The sequence below is a fragment of the Seriola lalandi genome, unplaced genomic scaffold (genome assembly GCF_002814215.2).
Source record: "Seriola lalandi dorsalis isolate HSWRI2012SDOR001 ecotype SW California unplaced genomic scaffold, Sedor1 jcf7180002054655, whole genome shotgun sequence".
Classification (NCBI taxonomy): Eukaryota; Metazoa; Chordata; class Actinopteri; order Carangiformes; family Carangidae; genus Seriola; species Seriola lalandi.
Genome location: NW_019525208.1, coordinates 343129 through 355368, shown reverse-complemented (window position 1 = coordinate 355368; position 12240 = coordinate 343129). Strand labels below are relative to the sequence as shown.

At 44.7% G+C, this 12240-nt stretch overlaps 1 protein-coding gene across 1 annotated transcript in view; it reads right to left on the bottom strand.

Moving 5' to 3' along the window:
• Nucleotides 1-208: 208 nt before the first annotated feature.
• nfkb1 (nuclear factor of kappa light polypeptide gene enhancer in B-cells 1) overlaps nucleotides 209-12240 on the bottom strand; it is a 33677-nt gene continuing 21645 nt past the window's right edge. The window contains exons 7-24 of the mRNA XM_023420682.2: nucleotides 11905-12068; nucleotides 11469-11627; nucleotides 8892-8996; nucleotides 7100-7191; nucleotides 6678-6816; nucleotides 6275-6427; nucleotides 6024-6140; nucleotides 4978-5133; nucleotides 4759-4888; nucleotides 4052-4166; nucleotides 2757-2958; nucleotides 2437-2606; nucleotides 2216-2318; nucleotides 1998-2137; nucleotides 1450-1519; nucleotides 789-952; nucleotides 563-695; nucleotides 209-474 (exon numbers count right to left, since the gene is read on the bottom strand). Coding sequence (XP_023276450.2) covers nucleotides 380-474; nucleotides 563-695; nucleotides 789-952; nucleotides 1450-1519; nucleotides 1998-2137; nucleotides 2216-2318; nucleotides 2437-2606; nucleotides 2757-2958; nucleotides 4052-4166; nucleotides 4759-4888; nucleotides 4978-5133; nucleotides 6024-6140; nucleotides 6275-6427; nucleotides 6678-6816; nucleotides 7100-7191; nucleotides 8892-8996; nucleotides 11469-11627; nucleotides 11905-12068 — 2407 coding nt within the window. The 3' untranslated portion in view covers nucleotides 209-379. The remainder of the gene's footprint in view (nucleotides 475-562; nucleotides 696-788; nucleotides 953-1449; nucleotides 1520-1997; nucleotides 2138-2215; nucleotides 2319-2436; nucleotides 2607-2756; nucleotides 2959-4051; nucleotides 4167-4758; nucleotides 4889-4977; nucleotides 5134-6023; nucleotides 6141-6274; nucleotides 6428-6677; nucleotides 6817-7099; nucleotides 7192-8891; nucleotides 8997-11468; nucleotides 11628-11904; nucleotides 12069-12240) is intronic.

Genomic DNA, 12240 nt, shown 5'->3' with positions numbered 1-12240 from the left:
GCCCCCGCCCCCCGTCTCAACACAAACAAGCTTCAGAATCTAAATCTGATCCAGGACCAGGACCACAGACCAGTTTGTCTATTAGGTGACGTCAGTAGATTCAGGAGGTTGAGCTGGAGCCAGATGTGCGTTCTTTGGTTGAACAGCTGGAGCGTCGTGTGACACACGGTGTTCGTCTGTGACTTTGTCTTCACACGTTTCAAACTCGTTTTTCTCTCATCAGTTAAAACTGTTAAAAACTCATGAAGAAGAGACGACGCGTCCTCTGGAGGGCACACGTCCTGATGGAGGGATGCTGATGGTGGTGGGATGAAGGGTGATGGATGGATGAATTGTGCTTCCTCTGTTGAGGTTAGCTGGAGGCGGAGCCGTCAGGGCGTTACGCCGTGGAAAGCTCCACCCCGCTGTCGCAGACCCCGCTGTCGATCCGAACGTCCACCTTCAGATCCTGAACCGGAGCACAGAGGGACTCGCCTGCAGAGAGAGACCACAGCTGACTGACTGGTCGTCACAGCGACGGCTAGAAACTCAACAGGTAGAAACAGTCACGTGATCAGCTCACCGGTCGTCTCGTTGGTCGTCGGCATGTCAATGGTGTCAGAGCGACGCAGCGCCTCCTCCAGGACGCTCAGCGCTCTGCAGTCGCCCACTGACCTGAGACCAGCCAGCAGCTCGCTGACCGTCCCACCTGATACCTGCAGGACAGAGACCAGGGGTCAAAGGAGACAAGGGAGGTCAGGGGTCACTGTGTGTGTGTGTGTGTGTGTGTGTGTGTGTGTGTGTGTTACCTCGTAGCTGTCCAGCAGTGTCTTGGCGGGGGAGGGGCTCAGTCTGAAGGCTGTGTTGAGGATCCCGAGACCCAGACTGTGAGCTAGATTTTCCCAGCATCCTTCACTCTCCAGAGCGCGACACATGTCCTGCTTCACCTCCACAACCAGACTCGCCAGGTCGCCTACACACACACACACACACACACACACACACACACACACACACAGTCAGAATCAGACTTGTTTTTATTTTCTTTTATATTTCTGACTTTTATTTTGAATTTTAATCATAAACTCAAACATTCCTCTTCAGCCTGGCTTTTCATTAAATATGGTTTTTAGTCATTAGTTTCCCTTTATTTTATTTACTTATTTTATTGTCATTATGTTCTAGATTGTATTTTTTTCTATTTCATCTATTCTTTTATTATTAATTTTTTCTTTTTAGATCTTTTGTTTCTGGCTGAGGCTCTTTGAACGACACTAACCTGTAAAAAAAGTGTTATACACATAAAGTTTGGCTGATTCTTTTTTCAGTGAAGATCAAAGTGTTAAATTCTAAAAGTTGAATAGAATAAAACTTCAGTCCAGGAAGTCTGATGTTTTCCAGACGACCTCACACAGAGGTCACAGCAGAACAGAAGATGGATGATGAAGAGGAGGATGAAGAAGAGCTCACCTTGCGGGGGGCTGAAGGCTGTGGGCGGAGACTTTGGTTCATACTCTTTACCATTCAGAAGCTCCAGCACCTGAAACACAGACTCACCATCATCAGCTGCTGTTTGTTGTTCTGAGTTCACCTGTTCTGCCCCCCAGTGGTCGACATGTGAACGCAGCTGTTACAGTCCAACATGAACTTAAATCTGTGTAAGAATGTTCGACTGTGACCACACCCAGCCGTGATGTCACAGGCTCCTGCAGCCAGGTGAGACGTTATGACCTGCTGCTGGACTTTTTACTTTCTTGTATGAAGCATCAAGTATTAAAACAATAAAACAAAGGATTTATATGAACACATCCATTAACATTTTTAAAATAAACGTTTTAATAAACAGATTTATATTCACCCGTTTTCATCAGTCAGGCTCCAAAAACATACAGAAAAATATAATAAATATTAATATTTGTTATATTTTATGTTTCAAAGTCAAATGAAAGTGTAAAAAGCAGGTAAACACTTCAGGTCTGTTTCCGTCAGAGTCTGACACAAGGTGTGAAGCTGTGCACCTGTGAGGTGGCGGCCATGTTGAGCGGAGTGGTTCCTGGGACGTAGCCTTCGTCTTCCTCCTCATCCTCCTTCTCTCCGTCGCAGCACTCGTCCTCTCTGAAGAACAGCGGCTCAAAGTTTTCTTTATGAGGGTCTGCACCTGAGACAGGAGGAGACGGTGATACACCTGTGTGTGTGTGTGTGTGTGTGTGTGTGTGTGTGTGTGTGTGTGTCCTACCTGCAGCCATCAGCAGAGCGGTCAGTTTGAGGGAGCCCCTCCCTGCAGCGATGTGGAGGGGGGTGGAGCCATTAAAGGTGCAGCAATCCACTTTGGCGTTTCCCTGACGACAGAAACATCACACACACACACACACAGTTACATTTGGCTCTGTGTGGGCGTCAACTAAAGGTGTCAATCATCCGTATGCTTCACTCTGATTGGACAGTCAGTCAGCTGACCTCCAGCAGCAGGCAGCCGGCCAGCGACACATTGTCGGTTTCCGTGGCGAGGTGGAGGGCAGTCCGTCCGCAGCTGCGTTCCTGAGCCTCCACGTTGGCCCCGCCCTCCAGGAGCTCCCTGAGAGAGGACAGCTGATTGGTCAGGACCGCCAGGTGGATAGCACACAGACCTAGTAACCATGGAAACAGACAAGGAGACAAATCGTCAAACATTCGATTTTCCTGTGTGTGTGTGTGTGTGTGTGTGTGTGTGTGTGTGTGTTTGTGTGTGTGTGTGTGTGTGTGTGTGTGTGCGCGTGCGCGTGCGTGCGTGTGTGTACCTGCTGTGTTACTGTGCTCCAGCAGTCCTCTCATGTCTCTGTGTTGTAGTAGAAACTGGACCATCCCTCCTCCATCCTGCTGGGACGCCAGGTGGAGCGCTGTGTTGCCATGACGATCTGTCAGAGTTGGATCAGCGCCAGCCAACAGCAACGCCTCCACTGCTTCCTTTTGCTGGGTGATCACTGCCAGGTGCAAAGGAGTCTGGGAGGAGTCACAGACAGTATACCTTCAGCTCTGGGCAGGTAAATGATCTGCCCATATGCAATAATATATGTACATGTGTTGAATTTCCATATATGAAATATATTCACATATGAAGTAAAATCATATATATATATATATATATATGTAAAAATTACATGTGAAACTTGTTATAAATTGGAACAAAATCATATATAGACATATATGTCTAGCTAATAGAAACATGTATTTTAGTATGTCTGTTTTATATTATACACGTTACTTATACTTATAAATATACTGTATATATACTTATATCCATCCCAAAGCCTGTCAGTATATATTCATATTATATATGTAAATATGAAAGATAGATGTTAAATTTAAATTTAATAAGAAATTATTAAGAAAATCATATACAACCATGTATAATTTAAATATAAATAAGAATAGTAAGCATGTTGTTTTAAAAAAAGTTGCATTTTACTGTATTTTAAGTATTTCATATAAGTTATGAACTTATATCTTCACGGATCCAGAGGATGTATATATGTCATAGTAATATATCCTCTATAAGTGACACATATGGTGACAAATATATCATATAGATGTTATAAATCATAGTAAAGCAAAAAAAAAAGTCATGGTATTCATGGTCACATTTTCATGGGATTTTTCTGACAGAAATTAAACTCATACTTTGATATATCCACCATTTTATATGAACTCCTGCCAGCAGCCTGACCGTTAGCCTACAGAAGCCAGGGTTAGCTTGCTGGTTAATGCTAGCTAACATTGTTCAATAACATCAGTAATTTTTCTGGTGACGTCAGGTACCGTGATGTTCTCACATGACGTGAACCTTCAGAAAGGCCCCGCCCTTTCAGCCGAATGCTGGCATGTCTAAAACGGTTGTCTTGGAGACGCAGCCTCTTGGAGGGCTATGAGATAACATGACTTCACTCCGAACATAGTGTGAACTAATACATTTAAACATTGGTACGGACAATTCTGTCCTCCCAAAATATTGGTAGGGACATGTCCATCCATATGCAAACCTCCGCCTCTGGCAGACACTGAAGAAGAGAACGTGGAGTTTCAGGTGTGATGTTACCTGGTACAGGTGGTTCCTCATGTTAAGCACTTCCTCTCCAGGCAGAGCAGAGACGACCTGCGTCAGACTCTTCAGCGCCTCCTGCTGGCTGTGGAGAACCGCCAGGTGGAGCCCACTGAGAGGAGGGAGGAGAGCGTGAAGAGTCACAACACTGATTACATGTTAAATGATGGAACGTTGATCTGTGATAGAAAAACAACTAACATTATTTTCTATTAAGTATTGAGTTCTGTCTATATGAAAGTCCTGAAGACCATTAAAGGCTGCAATGTTTGTTCTCTGTATGTGTTCTCATACTACAGTATGTGATGAAAGGTCGTGGTATAGTAAGTCAAAAAAGTCAGTATAGTAAGACAAAGAATTCTTAGTTTAGTGAGGCATAAATAAAGACAGTGTGAGAGTTATTAATTATAGTATAGTGAGTCAAAAAAGTCAGAACAGTAGGTCATAAAGTAACAGTATAATAACGCATAAAGAAGTCAGTATAATAAGTCATAAACCTCTTAGTATAGTAACTCAAAAAGTCAGTAAGTCATTAAAAAGTCTTAGTATACTAAGGCATAAGAGGTCAGTATAGCAGGGCATGGAGAAGTCTTATAGTCATATAGTTATAGTATAATAAGGCATTAAATAAGTCAGTGTAGTAAGCATTAAAGTCATAGTATAGTAAAGCTTGTGTCCTCTGTGTCCTCTCAGTGTGTACTGACGTGTCTCCGTCCTCGTCCTGTGCCGTCATCAGGGGGCGCTGTGGAACCAGCAGGTACGCTGAATCACCTGTTACAGAGTACTGAAAGAGAGCCTCCAACTGCCTTCGGGTCACCTGAGACGACGGCTCACCTGCATCACACACACACACACACACACACACAGGATAAATCCCCTGCAGCAGGGTCAGTGTCTGTATAATGTCAGAACTGGATCTGTACCTGTGTCTGGTTCTGGATCAGCACTGACCCCTCCCTCCTCAGTCTTCTCTGTGACATCAGCGCCTGCTGTCTGGGCTGAATCCTGCAGCACAGCCCCGGACCCTGAGTCATCGTCTGGGTCGCCTTCGTCATCGTCTGCTGCGTCGCCCTGAGAGGCTTTAACACAACCTTCACTTTGAGTTTCTTTTACCTAAAACCTTTCATTTTAATTATCTGTATCAGTTCATTTATATATATAAATTATATACATTTATATATATATAAGCATCAGTTCACACCTGTGAACAGAGTCTGAAACCTGCTGCTGCTCAGTTTTATTTCTACAACCATATTTATTGCTGAGGATTCCAGTTTGTTTAATGTGGACTGAACTTAATTAAACTGAACATTGGGCCTCATTCACCAATATCTTCTCGAGTATTTTCTTAAATTCTTTCTTAAGTTGTTCTTCAGAAAGTTCTTAAGAAAACTCTACGTCAGATTCATGAACCTGTTCTAAAACCACCTGTGTTCTTAGATTAACTAATGCCACTCTCCTCATAAACTGAAAGCGTGTGCCAGTCCTAATTAGCGTAAGTAACGCCCGAAAACGCCCTGAGAAGGGCCCGAGACTGAAGGGTCGTGTGGCGACAGACAGAAGTCACGGAGACACCGTGACGGAAAGTAAAGACTGAACACAGGGCACCGCAATCAAAACGCAAAAGGACCTTTAGTAGTTCTGAAGTGTCATTTAAGACCATAATGCTTATTTCAAAAAAATATTATAAATGACAAAAATATTATTGTAATTTAAATAACATAATATTATATAACTGTAGAACTGAAGAAAACACAATAACCACTTATTTTGCTCAAACATGTCAGCTATCAAATGTGAGTAAGAGAGCTCTTGAGTGTGCGTACATTCTGTTCTGAGAACGAATCCTAAATAAGAAAACGCTGCTGAACGTCAGATTCTTCGTAAAAAGTGCGTAAGTGGGTTTTAAGAAGAAATTTCTTCTTAAGAATTGTTGGTGAATGAGACCAATTGTTTTGTCATTTCTCACCATGTTTGATGCCTCCTCCTCCAAGACCAGCTGAGTATCCTGTGGGGAACCCTCCTCCTCCTCCTCCTCCTCCTCCTCCTCCTCCATAATTATAGGTAGTAAAACCCTGGAAGTAACCTGGTGGACAAATCAAACGTACCTTCATCACCATCAGTCTCAATAGTTTTTCCAACATGACACACAGTGTTCCTTCAGTGTTCCTGGTCTGACACCTGCTTCTCCAGGTGTGTAATAACCCCTGCTGACTTTACCTCCTCCTCCTCCTCCTGCAGAGCCAGGACCACCTCCTGCTGCTGGACCTCCTCCTCCTCGGTACAGACCTCCTCCTCCTCCTCCTCCATGACCGCTGAAGTCCTGGAAGTTGGGCAGCGTCTTCTGCCTCTTCCTCTGCACCTCCTCCTTGTCTGAACACACACAGGTACAGGTGTAAGAGCTCGTTCACAGGTGAGCATCCTGACCTGGTCAATCAGCTTGTCTCTGTGTGACGTTCATGTTTTTATGTCCCTGACAAAGAAAATAAACTGAACTAGTAGAAGCTGGTGTTACTAAATTTAGAGTTTAACAATAGGAACAGCAGCACATACAGTTTATCCACCAGCTAGTTCCTCAGTACCACCTGTCACCTGTGTGTGTGGGCGGAGCTACCTGACCCACCTATGATCTGAGGGTGGTAGGTGAAGGGTTTGGGCTCGCTGGTCTCATTGTCAGACTTCCTCTTCAGCTGCACGAACACGGACGTCGGCTTCTGCAGGTTCTGGTCTCGATACTTTGGAGTCTTGAAGACGATGGCGAACTGACGGCAGAGAACACGTTACCATGGAAACGCTTGACCTGCTGCTGCTTTTGCTACTGATGATACCACAGCACATATGTACATGTGGTCAGAGTAAGAGGCATAAATGAAGCAGGATGGAACTGCAGCTACTTGTTCTTCTAATATCTGAACTACAACAGCTGCTGTTTCTTCCACCACAGCTGGATCTGTCAGTCTGGAGCAGCGGATTACACTTTGTCTCTGACACTGTGACTCAGGTGTACTCAGGTATAAAGAGTGACACTGCAGCCTCTTCACTCACCTGTCTGTGGACATCTGTGGGAGAGAAATCTCCCAGAGCCTCCCAGGTCAGCCCTGAGTCGTCTTCCTCATAGAACCGGACCTGGATATCATCTACACACACACGCACACACACTGTTATCAACAGGTCTGATGACATCTGCTCTGACTCGTCCAGATGTTCCTGGACAGATGTGCTCAGAGTCACAGAGCTGCTGCACTTACATAGATACATGACTTAATTAAGACCCAGAGGGACATTAAATCGTCATCGCAACTGAATTAACTTAGAGTAAAATACAAAACAAAAAAACACAGAAATCCCACAAGTATAAAATGGAAATGATAAATATAAATAAATAAATTATAGGTATATGGACCAACTGCCAAGGGTGAGAGCGTTCAGGTTTCTGCAACGTTCCCTGTAAGACTCTGTTGGTCTTAATCCAGAGCCAGACCACGTGGATCTGGCTCTGTGGTCCAGGCTCAGACCAGCTGCTGGCTCTCTGCCGGCAGCTTCAAAACAAAGAAGAACAAGCAGGAAGAACAAAATCATCGTTGTCTCTTCCTCCTGAGGGATTTACATATCAGGAGGGGGATTTCCTGGAGCTGGACTTCCTCCAGTAGAACAAAACCTGAAAACTGCTCCAGCCAGGAAAACTGTTGAGAGTCACAGCTGCAAATCTGGATCTGGATCTGGATCCACTTCAGTGCCTTTAAATAAAGCTTCAGAATAACAGCCAGAGTCTAAAGAAACACAGCTGGTCTTTGAAGTTCCTCTTTACATGAGTTATTTCACCAAGAGAGCTGCAATGATTGGTTTATTAATCAATCAATCTATTGGCCGATAAATATTCTGATGACGGATTCATCAATTTAGTCATATTCTAAGCAAAAGATTTGCTGGTTCCATCGTCACAGACGTGATGATGTGGTTCATGTCTGAGAATAAACTGAACGTCTTCAACTTCTTAAACCGAGCATCAGACGCCACTGAACACCTAAAGGTCTGAAGGTCTAAAGGTCTGAAGGTCTGAAGGTCTGAAGGTCTGAAGGTCTAAAGGTCTGAAGGTTCAAAGGTCTGAAGGTCCGAAGGTCTAAAGGTCTGAAGGTCCGAAGGTCTAAAGGTCTGAAGGTCTGAAGGTCTAAAGGTCTAAAGGTCTGAAGGTCTGAAGGTCTGAAGGTCTGAAGGTTCAAAGGTCTGAAGGTCTAAAGGTCTAAAGGTCTGAAGGTCTGAAGGTCTGAAGGTCCGAAGGTCTAAAGGTCTGAAGGTCCGAAGGTCTAAAGGTCTGAAGGTCTGAAGGTCTGAAGGTCTAAAGGTCTGAAGGTCTGAAGGTCTGAAGGTCTGAAGGTCTGAAGGTCTGAAGGTCCGAAGGTCTGAAGGTCTGAAGGTCCGAAGGTCTGAAGGTCTGAAGGTCTAAAGGTCTGAAGGTCCGAAGGTCCGAAGGTCCGAAAGTCTAAAGGTCTGAAGGTTCAAAGGTCTGAAGGTCTGAAGGTCCGAAGGTCCGAAGGTCCGAAGGTCTAAAGGTCTGAAGGTCTGAAGGTCTAAAGGTCTGAAGGTCCGAAGGTCCGAAGGTCCGAAAGTCTAAAGGTCTGAAGGTTCAAAGGTCTGAAGGTCTGAAGGTCTAAAGGTCTGAAGGTCTAAAGGTCTGAAGGACCACTGATGTCCGAGCTGACATGAAGTGAAAAAGCTTCTTGCAGATTTTCATCGCTTCACAGAGAAGAAGAATGACTCATGATGAGTCACAGCTTTAATCTTAGTTGAGCCCCCCCCCCCCCCCCCCCCCCGACCTGACCTGACCTGACCCACTCACCTTTCTGGACTTTGTCACAGAGCAGGTAGACCTCCTCCCCTCCGGTCACACAGCCGGCGGTTCGGTCCATCCTCACGATCTTCAGGTTGGAGGCGTTGGGAGCCTCTGAGGGAGGAAACAGACGGAGGTTCAGATTCAGATCCAACAACAACCTGCTCCCCCCTCCTGTCCTCTACAGTCAGACGGGTTCATTACTGTTCTGATGAAGGGAGACAATCATGTCCAGTAATGTGTCTGTGAGGCCCAGGATGTGACATTAATTAGTCTACAACAGCAAACACAGTCACTTCAAGCCAAATGTATTTGTACAGCACATTATCACACACATCATTAGTGTGATCGACAGAAATAAAAGACGCATAAAGTCAGAAGTAAAAAGCACAAAAAGGAAACTGTGTTTTTATAAAAACAATATAAAAACACAGATTATAAAGCAGATAATATCTTATCAAAGTGCAAGATTAAAATTTAGATGAAGCTTCTTTTTAAAGCCAGTTACAGTTTGGGCAGATTTGATCTGGCTCCAGCAGCTGGTTCCAGCAGCTGGTTCCAGCAGCTGGTTCCAGCAGCTGGTTCCAGCAGCTGGTTCCAGCAGCTGGTTCCAGCAGGGGGCAGTATAATGGCAGACAGACATCACCCTGTTTAGACTGAGCAGCTCTGGCAGACCTGAGAGCTTTCTGGCTCATATACAGGGAACATTTCATATATTTAGGGCCCAGACCATTTAGTGACATATAGACAATAATTAAACTTTGAAGTGAACTCTATCTGACTGGAGGTCAGTAAAGACCTGAGAGCTGCAGTAACATGTGCTCTGTTCGTAGTTTCAGTCAGAAGCAGCAGCAGCTCCTGAATCAGCTGCATCCGTCTGATGGTCTGATCAGGTGAACCAGTGGTGTGATAATCCACAGTGGAAGATATAAAGGCCATTCAGGAGAAGTGTGAATGTGCGGCACAGCCTGCTGATGTCACAGATCTGACTGGAACATCTGGATGTAGAAGAATAAATCCAGGTGTTCCAGGTGTGTGTGTGTGTGTGTGTGTGTGAGTGTGTGTGTGTGTGTGTGTGTGTGTGTGTAAAGTGAAAGTGCAGATCTGCTCCTGCAGTGATGAAGTCAGTCCTCTGAGAGGAAGCTGCCGTTTGCGGAAACCAGAGCAGGAAGAGGGAAATGAAACAAGGCGGCCTGACAAGACTTTACCACAGAGACAGAGAGAGACGAGGACAGGAGGACATGACATGAACACATGAGGACATGAGGACATGACATGAAGATATGAAGACATGAGGACATGACATGAAGATATGAGGACATGACATGAAGACACGAGGACATGACATGAAGACATGAGGACATGACATGAAGATATGAAGATATGAGGACATGACATGAAGATATGAGGACATGACATGGAAATATGAGGACATGACATGAACACATGAACACATGAGGACATGACATGAAGACACGAGGACATGACATGAAGACATGAGGACATGACATGAAGATATGAGGACATGACATGAAGATATGAGGACATGACATGAAGATATGAAGATATGAGGACATGACATGAAGATATGAAGATATGAGGACATGACATGGAGATATGAAGATATGAGGACATGACATGAAGATATGAAGACATGAGGACATGACATGAAGATATGAGGACATGACATGAACACATGAACACATGAGGACATGACATGAAGACACGAGGTCATGACATGGAGATATGAAGATATGAGGACATGACATGAAGATATGAGGACATGACATGGAGATATGAAGATATGAGGACATGACATGAAGATATGAGGACATGAGGACATGACATGAAGATATGAAGATATGAGGACATGACATGAATATATGAGGACATGAGGACATGACATGAAGATATGAAGATATGAGGACATGACATGAAGATATGAGGACATGAGGACATGAAGACATGAGGACATGACATGAATATATGAGGACATGACATGAGGACATGAAGACATGAGGACATGACATGAATATATGAGGACATGAGGACATGACATGAAGATATGAAGATATGAGGACATGACATGAAGATATGAGGACATGAAGACATGAGGACATGACATGAATATATGAGGACATGACATGAGGACATGAAGACATGAGGACATGACATGAAGATATGAGGACATGAGGACATGAAGACATGAGGACATGACATGAATATATGAGGACATGACATGAGGACATGAAGACATGAAGACATGAGGAGACAGCTTGATAATGTCAGATACAGAGCATCATTCCTGCAGGACAGAGAGGTTCAGGAGATCCTTTGTTTGTACAACGCCTCAGCGAAAGACAGTGGACTAATCTAATTATTATTGTTTATTTATTATTAACTGTTTTTATTATTATCTACAATAAGCTAATGGACACATGAATTTAAGTATCTATCTATCTATCATCACCATCATCATCCTCACCTCCAGGTCTGACGGGTCTGTGGTGCAGGGACACAGAGGTTGTGTGTGTGTGTGTGTGTGTGTGTGTGTGTGTGTGTGTGTGTGTGTGTGTGTGTGCTCACTGCTGTCGTAGATGGGCTCAGACACCACGGGCTCCAGTCGTCTGGAGAATCCTCCATCGCTGTCGGGGAGAAACGCCGTGAACATGAGCCGCACCACGCTGAGGTCCATGTCCTTCGACTGGAGAGACGCGGCGCTGCTGATCACACCGCGCTGGTGTTCTGCAACAACAGCAACAACAACAACAACAACAACAACAACAACACACACTTTAATTCATGTAACACACAGGATCCTGAATCTACAGATACACTGACAACAAATATCTGACACACTCTTTAACCTTTAACCTGAAGCTTGAATCTAAAAAAAGAAACGTCCTCAACTTTAAATTAAAACTGTAAAAACTTCTGCTTCCTCACTTTCCTCAAACATCTAAACATGTCCACAACAAATAAAAAGATGTCTCCTCACAGACACACACTGAGCAGGACTGACCGTGGAGGTCTCGGGGGACTCGGACCTCGGCCTGCAGGCCGTCGATATCCGCGTGGATATTGACGCCACAGTTGTAGCCCATCCTCACGGCCTCCATCATCCTCTCCTCCAGAGTCTTCGCCACGTTCTTCTTCGTCACGTGGAGGATCCCCAGGTTCGGGAAACTGACAGGAGCAGAGACACGTCAGTGAGTGTGTGTGTGTGAGTGTGTGAGTGAGTGAGTGAGTGTGTGTGAGTGTGAGTGTGTGTGTGAGTGAGTGAGTGTGTGTGAGTGTGAGTGTGAGTGTGTGTGTGAGTGTGTGTGAGTGTGAGTGTGTGTGAGTGAGTGTGTGTGTG